At 41.9% G+C, this 13,130-nt stretch overlaps 1 protein-coding gene across 9 annotated transcripts in view; it reads left to right on the top strand.

The window, feature by feature from the left end:
- The window catches only part of KIAA1109 (KIAA1109 ortholog), a 307,652-nt gene that overhangs the window by 171,515 nt on the left and 123,007 nt on the right, over positions 1-13,130 (top strand). For 8 of the 9 annotated variants that reach the window (XM_040418406.1, XM_040418409.1, XM_040418408.1 and 5 more), the window contains exons 41-43: positions 5,791-5,939; positions 9,217-9,436; positions 12,241-12,399. In XM_040418406.1, coding sequence (XP_040274340.1) covers positions 5,791-5,939; positions 9,217-9,436; positions 12,241-12,399 — 528 coding nt within the window. The remainder of the gene's footprint in view (positions 1-5,790; positions 5,940-9,216; positions 9,437-12,240; positions 12,400-13,130) is intronic. The other variant, XM_040418410.1, reaches the window with a different exon arrangement.

Raw genomic sequence — 13,130 nt, forward strand, 5'->3', positions numbered from 1 at the left:
TCAGCACTCCCTCAGTGCGCCTGCGCCGATGACGTCACCGAAACAGAAGACGTCATCGGCGCAGGCACACTGAGGGAGTGCTGAGGAGGAGAGCCTCCTTCTCTCAGAGCGCCTGCGCCGAATCAACACAGGCGCGCGATTTTTGAAATGCTGACAGGGCCAGCCGGAGGAGGAGATCGCTGCTGGCCCTGTCAATCAACAGGAGGAGGGGGCGTTTTTTTGCGGCTGCTACCAGCAAGTAGACGCCCTACTTGCTGGTAGACAGGTAATTAGCATATTATAAAAGTGCGTTTTTTGACATATCTACTGAACGAAAATGATTAATAACATAATGTATAGATATATCGCAGTATAGGGATTATAAGTACACAAAAAAAAAAAAAAGAGTTTATTGGGGTGACAGAAGCCCTTTAACCTTGGGATCAGGTGCCATCTTTAACCACCTCCGGACCGCCTAACGCAGATTCGCGTTCCGGAGGTGGCAGCGCTGCGCACAGTCACGCATATACGCGTCATCTCGCGAGACGCAAGATTTCCTGTGAACGCGCGCACACAGGCGCGCGCGCTCACAGGAACGGAAGGTAAGAGAGTTGATCTCCAGCCTGCCAGCGGCGATCGTTCACTGGCAGGCTGGAGATGTGTTTTTTTTAACCCCTAACAGGTATATTAGACGCTGTTTTGATAACAGCGTCTAATATACCTGCTACCTGGTCCTCTGGTGGCCCCCTTTGTTTGGATCGACCACCAGAGGACACAGGTAGCTTAGTAATATGTTGCACCAAGCACCACTACACTACACCCCCCCCCCCTGTCACTTATTAACCCCTTATTCACCCTTGATCACCCCTGATCACCCCATATAGACTCCCTGATCACCCCCCTGTCATTGATTACCCCCCTGTCATTGATCAACCCCCTGTAAAGCTCCATTCAGACGTCCGCATGATTTTTACGGATCCACTGATAGATGGATCGGATCCGCAAAACGCATACGGACGTCTGAATGGAGCCTTACAGGGGCGTGATCCATGACTGTGGTGATCACCCCATATAGACTCCCTGATCACCCCCCTGTCATTGATTACCCCCCTGTCATTGATCAGCCCCCTGTAAAGCTCCTTTCAGATGTCCGCATGATTTTTACGGATCCACTGATAGATGGATCGGATCCGCAAAACGCATACGGACGTCTGAATGGAGCCTTACAGGGGCGTGATCAATGACTGTGGTGATCACCCCATATAGACTCCCTGATCACCCCCCTGTCATTGATTACCCCCCTGTCATTGATCAACCCCCTGTAAAGCTCCATTCAGATGTCCGCATGATTTTTACGGATCCACTGATAGATGGATCGGATCCGCAAAACGCATACGGACATCTGAATGGAGCCTTACAGGGGCGTGATCAATGACTGTGGTGATCACCCCATATAGACTCCCTGATCACCCCCCTGTCATTGATTACCCCCCTGTCATTGATCAACCCCCTGTAAAGCTCCATTCAGATGTCCGCATGATTTTTACGGATCCACTGATAGATGGATCGGATCCGCAAAACGCATACGGACGTCTGAATGGAGCCTTACAGGGTCGTGATCAATGACTGTGGTGATCACCCCATATAGACTCCCTGATCACCCCCCTGTCATTGATTACCCCCCTGTCATTGATCAACCCCCTGTAAAGCTCCATTCAGATGTCCGCATGATTTTTACGGATCCACTGATAGATGGATCGGATCCGCAAAGCGCATACGGACGTCTGAATGGAGCCTTACAGGGGCGTGATCAATGACTGTGGTGATCACCCCATATAGACTCCCTGATCACCCCCCTGTCATTGATTACCCCCCTGTCATTGATCAACCCCCTGTAAAGCTCCATTCAGATGTCCGCATGATTTTTACGGATCCACTGATAGATGGATCGGATCCGCAAAACGCATACGGACGTCTGAATGGAGCCTTACAGGGGCGTGATCAATGACTGTGGTGATCACCCCATATAGACTCCCTGATCACCCCCCTGTCATTGATTACCCCCCTATCATTGATCAACCCCCTGTAAAGCTCCATTCAGATGTCCGTATGATTTTTACGGATCCACGGATCCATGGATCGGATCCGCAAAACACATACGGACATCTGAATGGAGCCTTATAGGGGGGTGATCAATGACAGGGGGGTGATCACCCCATATAGACTCCCTGATCACCCCCCTGTCATTGATCACCCCCCTGTCATTGATCACCCCCCTGTAAGGCTCCATTCAGACATTTTTTTGGCCCAAGTTAGTGGAATTTTTTTTTTTTTTTTCTTACAAAGTCTCATATTCCACTAACTTGTGTCAAAAAATAAAATCTCACATGAACTCCCCATACCCCTCACGGAATCCAAATGCGTAAAATTTTTTAGACATTTATATTCCAGACTTCTTCTCACGCTTTAGGGCCCCTAGAATGCCAGGGCAGTATAAATACCCAACATGTGACCCCATTTCGGAAAGAAGACACCCCCAGGTATTTCGTGAGGGGCATATTGAGTCCATGAAAGATTGAAATTTTTGTCCCAAGTTAACGGAAAGGGAGACTTTGTGAGAAAAAAATAAAAAATATCAATTTCCGTTAACTTGTGCCAAAAAAAAAAAATTTCTATGAACTCGCCATGCCCCTCATTGAATACCTTGGGGTGTCTTCTTTCCAAAATGGGGTCACATGTGGGGTATTTATACTGCCCTGGCATTCTAGGGGCCCCAAAGCGTGAGAAGAAGTCTGGTATCCAAATGTCTAAAAATGCCCTCCTAAAAGGAATTTGGGCACCTTTGCGCATCTAGGCTGCAAAAAAGTGTCACACATGTGGTATCTCCGTATTCAGGAGAAGTTGGGGAATGTGTTTTGGGGTGTCATTTTACATATACCCATGCTGGGTGAGAGAAATATCTTGGTCAAATGCCAACTTTGTATAAAAAAATGGGAAAAGTTGTCTTTTGCCAAGATATTTCTCTCACCCAGCATGGGTATATGTAAAAAGACACCCCAAAACACATTCCCCAACTTCTCCTGAATACGGAGATACCACATGTGTGACACTTTTTTGCAGCCTAGGTGGGCAAAGGGGCCCATATTCCAAAGAGCACCTTTAGGATTTCACAGGTCATTTACCTACTTACCACACATTAGGGCCCCTGGAAAATGCCAGGGCAGTATAACTACCCCACAAGTGACCCCATTTTGGAAAGAAGACACCCCAAGGTATTCCGTGAGGGGCATGGCGAGTTCCTAGAATTTTTTATTTTTTGTCACAAGTTAGTGGAAAATGATGATTTTTTTTTTTTCTTACAAAGTCTCATATTCCACTAACTTGTGACAAAAAATAAAAACTTCCATGAACTCACTATGCCCATCAGCGAATACCTTGGGGTGTCTTCTTTCCAAAATGGGGTCACTTGTGGGGTAGTTATACTGCCCTGGCATTCTAGGGGCCCAAATGTGTGGTAAGGAGTTTGAAATCAAATTCTGTAAAAAATGACCAGTGAAATCCGAAAGGTGCTCTTTGGAATATGGGCCCCTTTGCCCACCTAGGCTGCAAAAAAGTGTCACACATGTGGTATCTCCGTATTCAGGAGAAGTTGGGGAATGTGTTTTGGGGTGTTATTTTACATATACCCATGCTGGGTGAGAGAAATATCTTGGCAAAAGACAACTTTTACCATTTTTTTATACAAAGTTGTCTTTTGCCAAGATATTTCTCTCACCCAGCATGGGTATATGTAAAATGACACCCCAAAACACATTCCCCAACTTCTCCTGAATACGGAGATACCACATGTGTGACACTTTTTTGCAGCCTAGGTGGGCAAAGGGGCCCACATTCCAAAGAGCACCTTTCGGATTTCACCAGCCATTTTTTACAGAATTTGATTTCAAACTCCTTACCACACATTTGGGCCCCTAGAATGCCAGGGCAGTATAACTACCCCACAAGTGACCCCATTTTGGAAAGAAGACATCCCAAGGTATTCGCTGATGGGCATAGTGAGTTCATGGAAGCTTTTATTTTTTGTCACAAGTTAGTGGAATATGAGACTTTGTAAGAAAAAAAAAATATATATAAAATCATCATTTTCCGCTAACTTGTGACAAAAAATAAAAAGTTCTATGAACTCACTATGCCCATCAGCGAATACCTTAGGGTGTCTACTTTCCGAAATGGGGTCATTTGTGGGGTGTTTGTACTGTCTGTCCATTGTAGAACCTCAGGAAACATGACAGGTGCTCAGAAAGTCAGAGCTGCTTCAAAAAGCGGAAATTCACATTTTTGTACCATAGTTTGTAAACGCTATAACTTTTACCCAAACCATTTTTTTTTACCCAAACATTTTTTTTTTATCAAAGACATGTAGAACAATAAATTTAGAGCAAAATTGATATATGGATCTCGTTTTTTTTGCAAAATTTTACAACTGAAAGTGAAAAATGTCATTTTTTTGCAAAAAAATCGTTAAATTTCGATTAATAACAAAAAAAGTAAAAATGTCAGCAGCAATGAAATACCACCAAATGAAAGCTCTATTAGTGAGAAGAAAAGGAGGTAAAATTCATTTGGGTGGTAAGTTGCATGACCGAGCAATAAATGGTGAAAGTAGTGTAGGTCAGAAGTGTAAAAAGTGGCCTGGTCTTTCAGGGTGTTTAAGCCATGGGGGCTGAGGTGGTTAAAGACACAACATCCTTCTTACATGTATTGTGGTTGTCGGGAGAGGGTTAAAGGCCATTTTGAAGACTTACTGAAAAAAAAAAATGGATATATTGCCTCAGTATGTCATCAGTATTCCATCCAATTTCAAGTTGGTATTTAATGGGGTTGTCGCACAAAAATATTCTAAATTTTTCAAACGAGGCCCTGGATCCGAATACCTTTCTAATTGCTTGCAATTAAAAATGTAGTTTAGCCACTGAGTTATCCAGTAAAATATAACTGTATAGCACCACCTACTGTGTGTTCTTTTCCTCATCTTTATGTCCATCTTACTGATGTGGACACACATGCTCAGTTCCATCCTTCAGCTGTCACCAGCCATATCTTCTGTTAGAAGCTGTAACAGTTAAAGGGAGAGAGCGGCACAGGAAAGACACATACCTTGAGCTGTGATATGGAGAGAGCGGTTGATACACAATGTCCCATCATTGCTTCTATTCTACCGTTTGAGTGATCTATCATTTTATCCTCTCTTTTGCATTATATATTCAATAAAGATTACTTTATTTTGTAATACTTTTGGTTATCTGCTCTCTAATTGTAGATTGTGTTTTATTATTCAGCACCACATTTGCAATGATTTTCTGATTCTTTCATACACAATGTAATGTGAGGATTATCCATGTGATATTATATTCTTGGGTAATGTATCTATCTTGCTTGTTAGATTGGTTATTGATGCTAGCATATATGGCACCGCTGAGTGCCGTGATTTCTTCAACTCCTAAACTACCCTTTTAATACCGAGGCAATATCTTCATAATATGTCAGTGTTATGGGTTCTTAGTACTTACATTTACAAGTAAGCTCATGTGAAACAGGCCATGGGAAGAGTAAAAGATGAACAATTCCTTGAAAAACAGTGTTAATTAGACATTATGTTTCCACATGCCTGACCAGTGTAATTTGTGCATCACATGGAATCTGACTGCCATTTTTGGCACTATAAAATGGCTGCCAGAGAGACATGTTAGATTGGGTTCATGCATTATTTTGTATTTGTCTTAAACTATTTGTCCTTGATATTTTTTTTAGCAACTATCAGTGAACATACCATGCTTCTTGAAGGGACCAATACGCGGCCTCCTCCTGCAGGTGTTTCTTCTGGTCCTGTGAGTGGGGCTGAAATCATAAGGAAGTTGTCAAAATCTCATGCTCATACTGATTCAGCTTTGAAGATTAAAGTAAGTTTTTTTTTTTGTTTTTTTTTAGATACATTCTGCCAAAGGCAATCTTCTTTTATAATCCTGTGTTGTATGTTGAGTTCAGTTACATTGGTCTACCATCACCTGGCTGTTAAAGTTTTTTCCTAACCCCTGAAGGATGCAGTCTAGTCGCACTAGACTATACATTCTGCGCCACTTGACCACCTGACTGACTGCGGGCTTTTGCACTGGTGCGTCACTAGGTATGCTCCTATGTCTTCCTGTTCAGTTGCATAATGTACATGAAGCTGAATAGGAAGACACAGGAGCAAATCCAGTCAAGACATCTGCGAAAGAGCCTGCAGACAGTCAGTCACATGAGCACAGCACAACTGACAAAATTTTTTTTTTACATCACTATATTCTGACCCCTATAACTTTTTTATATTTATGTCTCCTGAGCTGTATATGGGATCATTTATTGCGGGACAATCTGTACTTTTGATTGATATCATTTTGGTACACTTTATTACATTTTTTTGGGGGTAAGAGAAGCAATGAAAAAAATTGCAAATTGGCCATTTTTATGCTTTTTTCCATTATGCCATTCACCATATTGGAAAAATATTTTTAGCAATAAAATAGAGGATGCTCACCAGTTAAACAGGAGCCCAGCCCACTGACCACCACTCAGTGATATAAGTAGACACAAAAAATTCTGAAAGATGGCTGGCTCACAGTAATTTGCATATAACTTTACTAATATATATATATATATATATATATATATATATATATATAATACAACACAACACTTTACATATATACCCTACACATGTAGAGGCTTAAATACACTTTTTACATTTAGTCCTAGACTACTGATCATCTGCCTCATCTTGACATGTGTATTTTTTGTTTTGTACTAAAGCTTAACTTTTATTATCCTATTGTTTACTTATTCTTATCTAACCTACTAACTTTAAAACTACCATCAGGTATTCCCTTAGTGCTATGCTGTATTGTTTTCATTAGTCACTATTCTGGTAGCTGCGCGCTCGCACTGCATAAGATTTTAAGCATCAGGAGACCCTAATCTAGTGCAATATAAAGCAACTACCGACAGCCCCATTGGCCGCAGGGTGTTGGTAGGAAGCCCGACAGCCCCCTTCAATTACCGCGATCGGCATTATTGCCGGTCACGGTAATTAGCAGCAGGTCTCTGCTGTTTGAAACAGCAGAGACCTGCCGGTAATACAGGATGGTAATACAGTTGTATCTAGCAGGCAGGCAGTACATTCGGGGCCTGGGACAAAACATCAGGGGCCCAGTCCCCGAATGTTTTAACCTAGCAATGCCCATGCCTGGAACATGACTCCTGACTGCCATGCCAAGTACTTGGCATTGGGGTGCTACTCAGATGCTGCACTCAGCATTGACTGTGGCATCTTAGGGGTTAAAATGCCGGGATTGTAGTTATCTCTGATCCTGACAGTGAGAGCTCGCCGCCTGTATTAGTAGTATGGTGGTGCGGGCATAGATCTTTATTCAACACCATTGCCATGACATACTATTACAGCACAAGAATGCACAGGGTTACAAGTTTAAATTTTCTTAGCCCTGTGTATTCTTTTGCTGTCTTTGAAGCCCCTCCAGGCAGGTTTGGGTATTTTATGATGAAGTAAGACTTCTGACCACAAACTGCCTCTCTTTCCCTGCAGTGGACTGATATTTGTAAAATACATATAAAATGCATGCTGCTGCATATGCTTAGGCTACCCATACCTTTCAGATAGCTATTCGGCCAAAAATGACCTCTCCTAAACACCTCCACACACTTGTACTCTCAAAGTGTCCTGAACGGAAAGAGTGGAGTAGGCCAATGCCAGACATCTCTTGCAGCAGCTTAGCTCCAATCCTCCTCTCTACCTGAGAAAGGATTTGCCAACAGCCTGAGAGTTGGCAGAGTTGCAAAGCCGCCATGCATATTAGATGATTGGCCAGTGCCACTGATATACAATTACAGTAAGGGCTCATGCACACAACCGTATGTATTTTGCGGTCAGCAAACAACAGACCTGCAAAAAAAACAAAAAACTGTGTTCCATCAAATTTTTGGCGTATCCATTATAACAATACCTGTCCTTGTCCGCAAAACAAACAAGAATAGGACATGTTCTATTTTTTTTTTTTGCAGAACGGGCTTCCGGATATACGGATACAGAATGCACACATTTTGTTTTTTTTTGCGGCCCCATTGAAATGAGTGGTTCCACATACGGGCTGCAAAAAAACGGAACGGGAAAAAAATGTATACGTTTGTGTGCATGAGCCCTAAGGCCCCATTCACACAACCGTATTTTTTGCTGATAGGATGCGGATCCATTAATTTCTTTGGGTCCGCAAAAAATGCGGACAGCAGACCATGTGCTGTCCGCGTCCGTCCGTCTATTCCGTAGCGCCACAAAAAAGATAGAACATGCCCTGTTCTTGTCTGTTTTGTGGACAACTATTGGCATTCTTACAATGGATCCACACAAAAAAAAGAAAAAAGGGATGCAACACGGATGTCACATGATCCGTATTTTGCAGTTGTGAATGCACCCTAATATATATTTCCAGCTTTAGGGTGCATTCACACAACCGTATGTATTTTGTGGTACGTAAAATGCTGATCCGCAAAAAATACGTGATTGCAGAACTGATATACGAATGCAGACAGCACACGGGGTGTTGTCTGCGTTTTTTGCGGACCCATTCAAATGAATAGATCCGCATCCTATCCGCAAAAGATACGGACCAAAAATATGGTTGTGTGAGTGAGCCCTTAGTCTGTAGCCTCTCTTGTGCCCTCAAGTTAGAATGATCATTTCTGATAAAAAGGGATCTGGTCACGCTAACAAGAGATGGCCTGGAGCAAAATAGAAAACCATTGTGATAATGCGGGCTACATTAGGGGGTGTGGGTGATTTTTTATTTTTTTATTTTTTGGGGTCTCTTATAGAGTTTACCTTTAAAATATGTTTGCTGCAGATTCTGAGGATTCATTTTCTAGGTGCACGGCAGACTGGGGGAGAAATTCATGTGTGCGTGTTTGAGTCCCCTGCAGTGTAATCTATACTATATACATCTCGTATAGTTTGAGTGATTGTTTTAACCCACGCTCCCCTGCTCTGCATTGTCACTTGGCATTACATGACCTCACATCTGCTCTGCATCGCTTTCAGGAAAATCCACATCTTCAGGCTGCTCATGTCTCATAGATTTTGTCAAATTCTGTTCTAATGTAAAGTATGTGTTTTTTTTTTTTTTTTAAAAGGGGACCCACCCGTATCAATCTTTGAGCTACACTAGTGGAGACACAGCAAATGATTCTCCTGCCCATGTCAGCAGATCGGGTATGCCAGTGAAAGAAAGCCCAAGGAAAGAGAGTCTTCTGAGCTACTTGACTGGGAGTTTCCCTAGCCTGCACAACCTCCTGGATGGGACACCACAGAGAAATGCTGCCGCTGTTAAAAGCAGTTCTCTTACCAGGACAGGTATTGGTTGTATTGGTGCGCCCATGGTTCTTTATTCTGTGTATTAAATGGTTATTTATATGGCATTTACTTGTTTTCTGTCTGAAATGAATAGACTGGGGGCAAGGTAATACCGAACAGTAGATGAGATAAAGCATGGCTTGATTTACAGTCTCTTATAGGTTCCAGAATCACAAGTGCCCTCTCCTGCTGGATCAGTTTTACCCATTTGCAAAAACTCTGTCACTGAATTATTTAGATTAATACTTTAAAACATAGGCATTTTAGGCATTTTAAAGGCACAAAAGGTTCAATGTCATATGTCTATTCAGTTAATGGTTTCAGTAGGGGTATGCTCCGGGCTAGGCTAATTCACCTTATTTAGCGGAACTTTTTCCTAGAAATTAGCAGAGTTGGGCCCAGTAATGCAACCTTACTATATACAATTTCTCTAAAATGAATGATTTCCCTTCCCTGTGTGTAGATTTATCAAGGAATTTGTGTCTGACATATGGTGGCAGTTTGCCCACTAGGGCAAGCCTGCACCAATACTATTTGAAAATAGTCCTGGTTATCATGGCCTAGGACAGTGGTGGCGAACCTATTGCACAGGTGCCAGAGGCAGGACTCGGAGCCCTCTCTGTGGGGCCCGCACCCTGGAAAAAGTCTATGGTGTACCAATATGTTTTAGACTTTTCCTGCCATTCATCAGCGCAGGGCACTCTGAACAGCACAGCCAGTGCACTGAATGTAGGCAGGCTATTATAGCTAAATGATAAAGTATATGGAAGATACACTATATTGGTATTCAGGCTAAATTGCCGTGTTGGCACTTTGCCATAAATAAGTGGGTTTTAGGGTTGCAGTTTGGGCATTCAGTCTCTAAAAGGTTTGCCATCACTGAGGTCAGTTCTACTTTAGAATGTACTGTTCCCACTAGGAAGGTGCCCATTACATTACACTAAAACCTAGCTCCCTGTGGTGTCCCATGAGCTGCTATGCAATTGCTTAAAAGAAAAACGATTTAGGTACTTGTGGAAGGGCTTTATTATTTTACAGGGAAAACATTTTGCCATGTGAAAAGTTTATCATGTGAATGATATATGGTTTCACTTGGACTCTAAAGTTGCCCCCTTATCCATAGTGTTCTATTTTTCCGTTACTATTGTGTGTTTGATGTATATTTCCATATTTCATCTGTCTTCTCTCACCAACAGTATGTTACATTGCACCATCTGTATTGTTATGTCCCCACACAGGAGCATAACTGCATGCACGTCTAGTTGACATTAGCGTCTTATATGTCACACTATTTTAGTACCAGCTGAAAAACACACTACTCCAGGCAGTGTCAGCTCTAATGCATTATTTTCTCCTGCATTGCATTTCTTCTAGTACCCCACTGGAGGACATGACTAGTCTTAACATTTGTAGAAAGTTTTACTAAGTGTAATTGTAGCAGTTAGTGTAACTTCAATTTTTTTTTTATATTTAGGGGAAGTCATTAAAGTATTTGTGTAATATAATTTACTAACTGATTTTGCGCATTTAAAAAAAAAAACTAACTCTGACGTTTTCCATTAGCAGTGCATTGTACACACTGAAGATGGCTCACTCTAGTCTCATTGCTGAGACTATATATTATTGTCCCTACAGTATGTCAAGTTAAGTTCTTTCTCCTTGACAGCCTGTCCCTGCTGTATTCCCTGGCATGTCCCGGCAGCTAGTTAATTAGCGGATGCACCAGAGAGAAAGAGAAGAGACAAGCTGTCATAATGGCGAGGGAGAAAGAGCTTTACATGACATACTATAGGGACCGTTCTATACATATGTGTAAACAGTCTGCAGCAGGGAGACTAGAGGCAGGCTCAGCAGCCTGACTCTGCCTATAGCAATGAGCCATCTTCAGTGTGTACAGTACATGCTGAAAATGGATTTTCCATACTCACACTTATTTAGAGCATTTATAGTGGTAAACCTGTAAAAGTGAACTAAAGCATTTACAGTAATACAAAAAATACAAATCTCTTCCCCTACACATGAAAGGTTCATGTGACGGCTACACTTTAAACAATAACTCTCATTTGTTAAAGAGGTATTCCAGCAGAAATAAAAGCTTATATTCAGCTCAAGATTTCTCCACTTCACACTGCGCTTTACTACCTGCTCCTGTCCCTACCTGGCTAAACCTTATAAGCCAGTGATTGGCTAAGTAGCATTCACAGCCTTTTCCTGCCATGTCAGGACAGGAGTGGGAAGTGGTGCCCTACTGGGACATGGGCACCGCCGGAATGGCAGCAGAAAGAAACTGGTGAGGTATCACAAACCTGTTTGTGCCTGCTGAAATACCCCTTTTACAACGTAAAAGTGCTTAACTGAGCATTGTGGCCATTCAGTTCTGATTCAAAGTCCTCAGATAGCCAAGCGAGTGGCCTTTGGAGTCATAGACCTCCTATGAGCCTATACGCTGCTCTCCTCACTCTCCAGGAACAGTTCAGAAGTACTGAAAGGGCACAGCGCTCAGTTGAGTGCTTTTATCCAGCTTCTGTTGTCGGGGTCTGAGCTCCTGGACCCTCACAATCAAAACTTCTGACATGTCTCTAGAACATGTTGATAGTTTTTTATGAAATGATAGGTAAACGTTAATAGGAAGTGTTTTTGTTTTTGGATTACTGTAATAGTTTTGGCCAATATAACCTGTTCACAAAATCGATAGTTTAAAGTGCATCTTTTAGAGACCATATTACACAGTGGATTATCATGTCTTCTATTTGCTTTCTTGGACATAAGAATTCTCTGAAACCTCTCCCGATTCATTGATACAGGGAATCCTGTGGCCACAGAAATGTTATCAGAACATCCTTTATTGTCTGAACCATCCTCTGTGAGCTTCTATAACTGGATGTCAAATGCAGTGGGTAATAGAGGCAGTGTGGTACACGAATCACCCCTCATCAAGTCTGGACACAACAGTCTTCCAACAGGTATTGGCACTGAGGTTCTTTTGGAGCATTGTCTAGACAAAGTTTGTCCACTTACGAAAACTGTAAAAACTGGACAAACTATTCAAGTAAAACTGGGAATGTGAAGTCACAGGCATATAAGCATAGGAATTTATATTTCCTAATAAATAGCGCTTAAGTGAGACACCCCGAGATCCTATGACCAAAGTGACTACATTAATTTGACTTAAAAAGGTTAATTCACTGCTTCATTGGTAAAACCCCCTTATATTTTACAGTATATTGAGTGAAGGTCTTCGTTTTCTGTGACCATTTTCATACACCATCATACTGTAAATCCATATATGTGTTTTTTTTAACATTTGTCTTTGTACTCCACATTTAAGTAGTCGATCTGGGAACCCAAAGAGTTAATGTGAGAGTAACAATTAACTGAATGCTTTTTTTTCTGCAGCTTCCCTAACTGAAGACCGTTGTTGTATTAATAGTTGTATAAGTCTAGATTTTTTATTGCTATAATGCGACAATTAAAAGGGTTTTCCAATTTCATAGTGACATTCTTATCTGTTTATAGCACCCCAAACGCTGCCTCATATACCTGTTTTTCATGTCAGCCCTTTTCTTCCCCTGTTCTCAGCATCACTGTATTCTGGCTAGGACTGCAGCTAACGATTATTTGAATAATCAATTAGTTGTCGATAATTTCATTGATTAATCGGGGAAAAAACACCAAAATGACCAAAAAAAGGGGT

Source organism: Bufo bufo, chromosome 2, assembly GCF_905171765.1.
Source record: "Bufo bufo chromosome 2, aBufBuf1.1, whole genome shotgun sequence".
NCBI classification, from domain to species: Eukaryota; Metazoa; Chordata; class Amphibia; order Anura; family Bufonidae; genus Bufo; species Bufo bufo.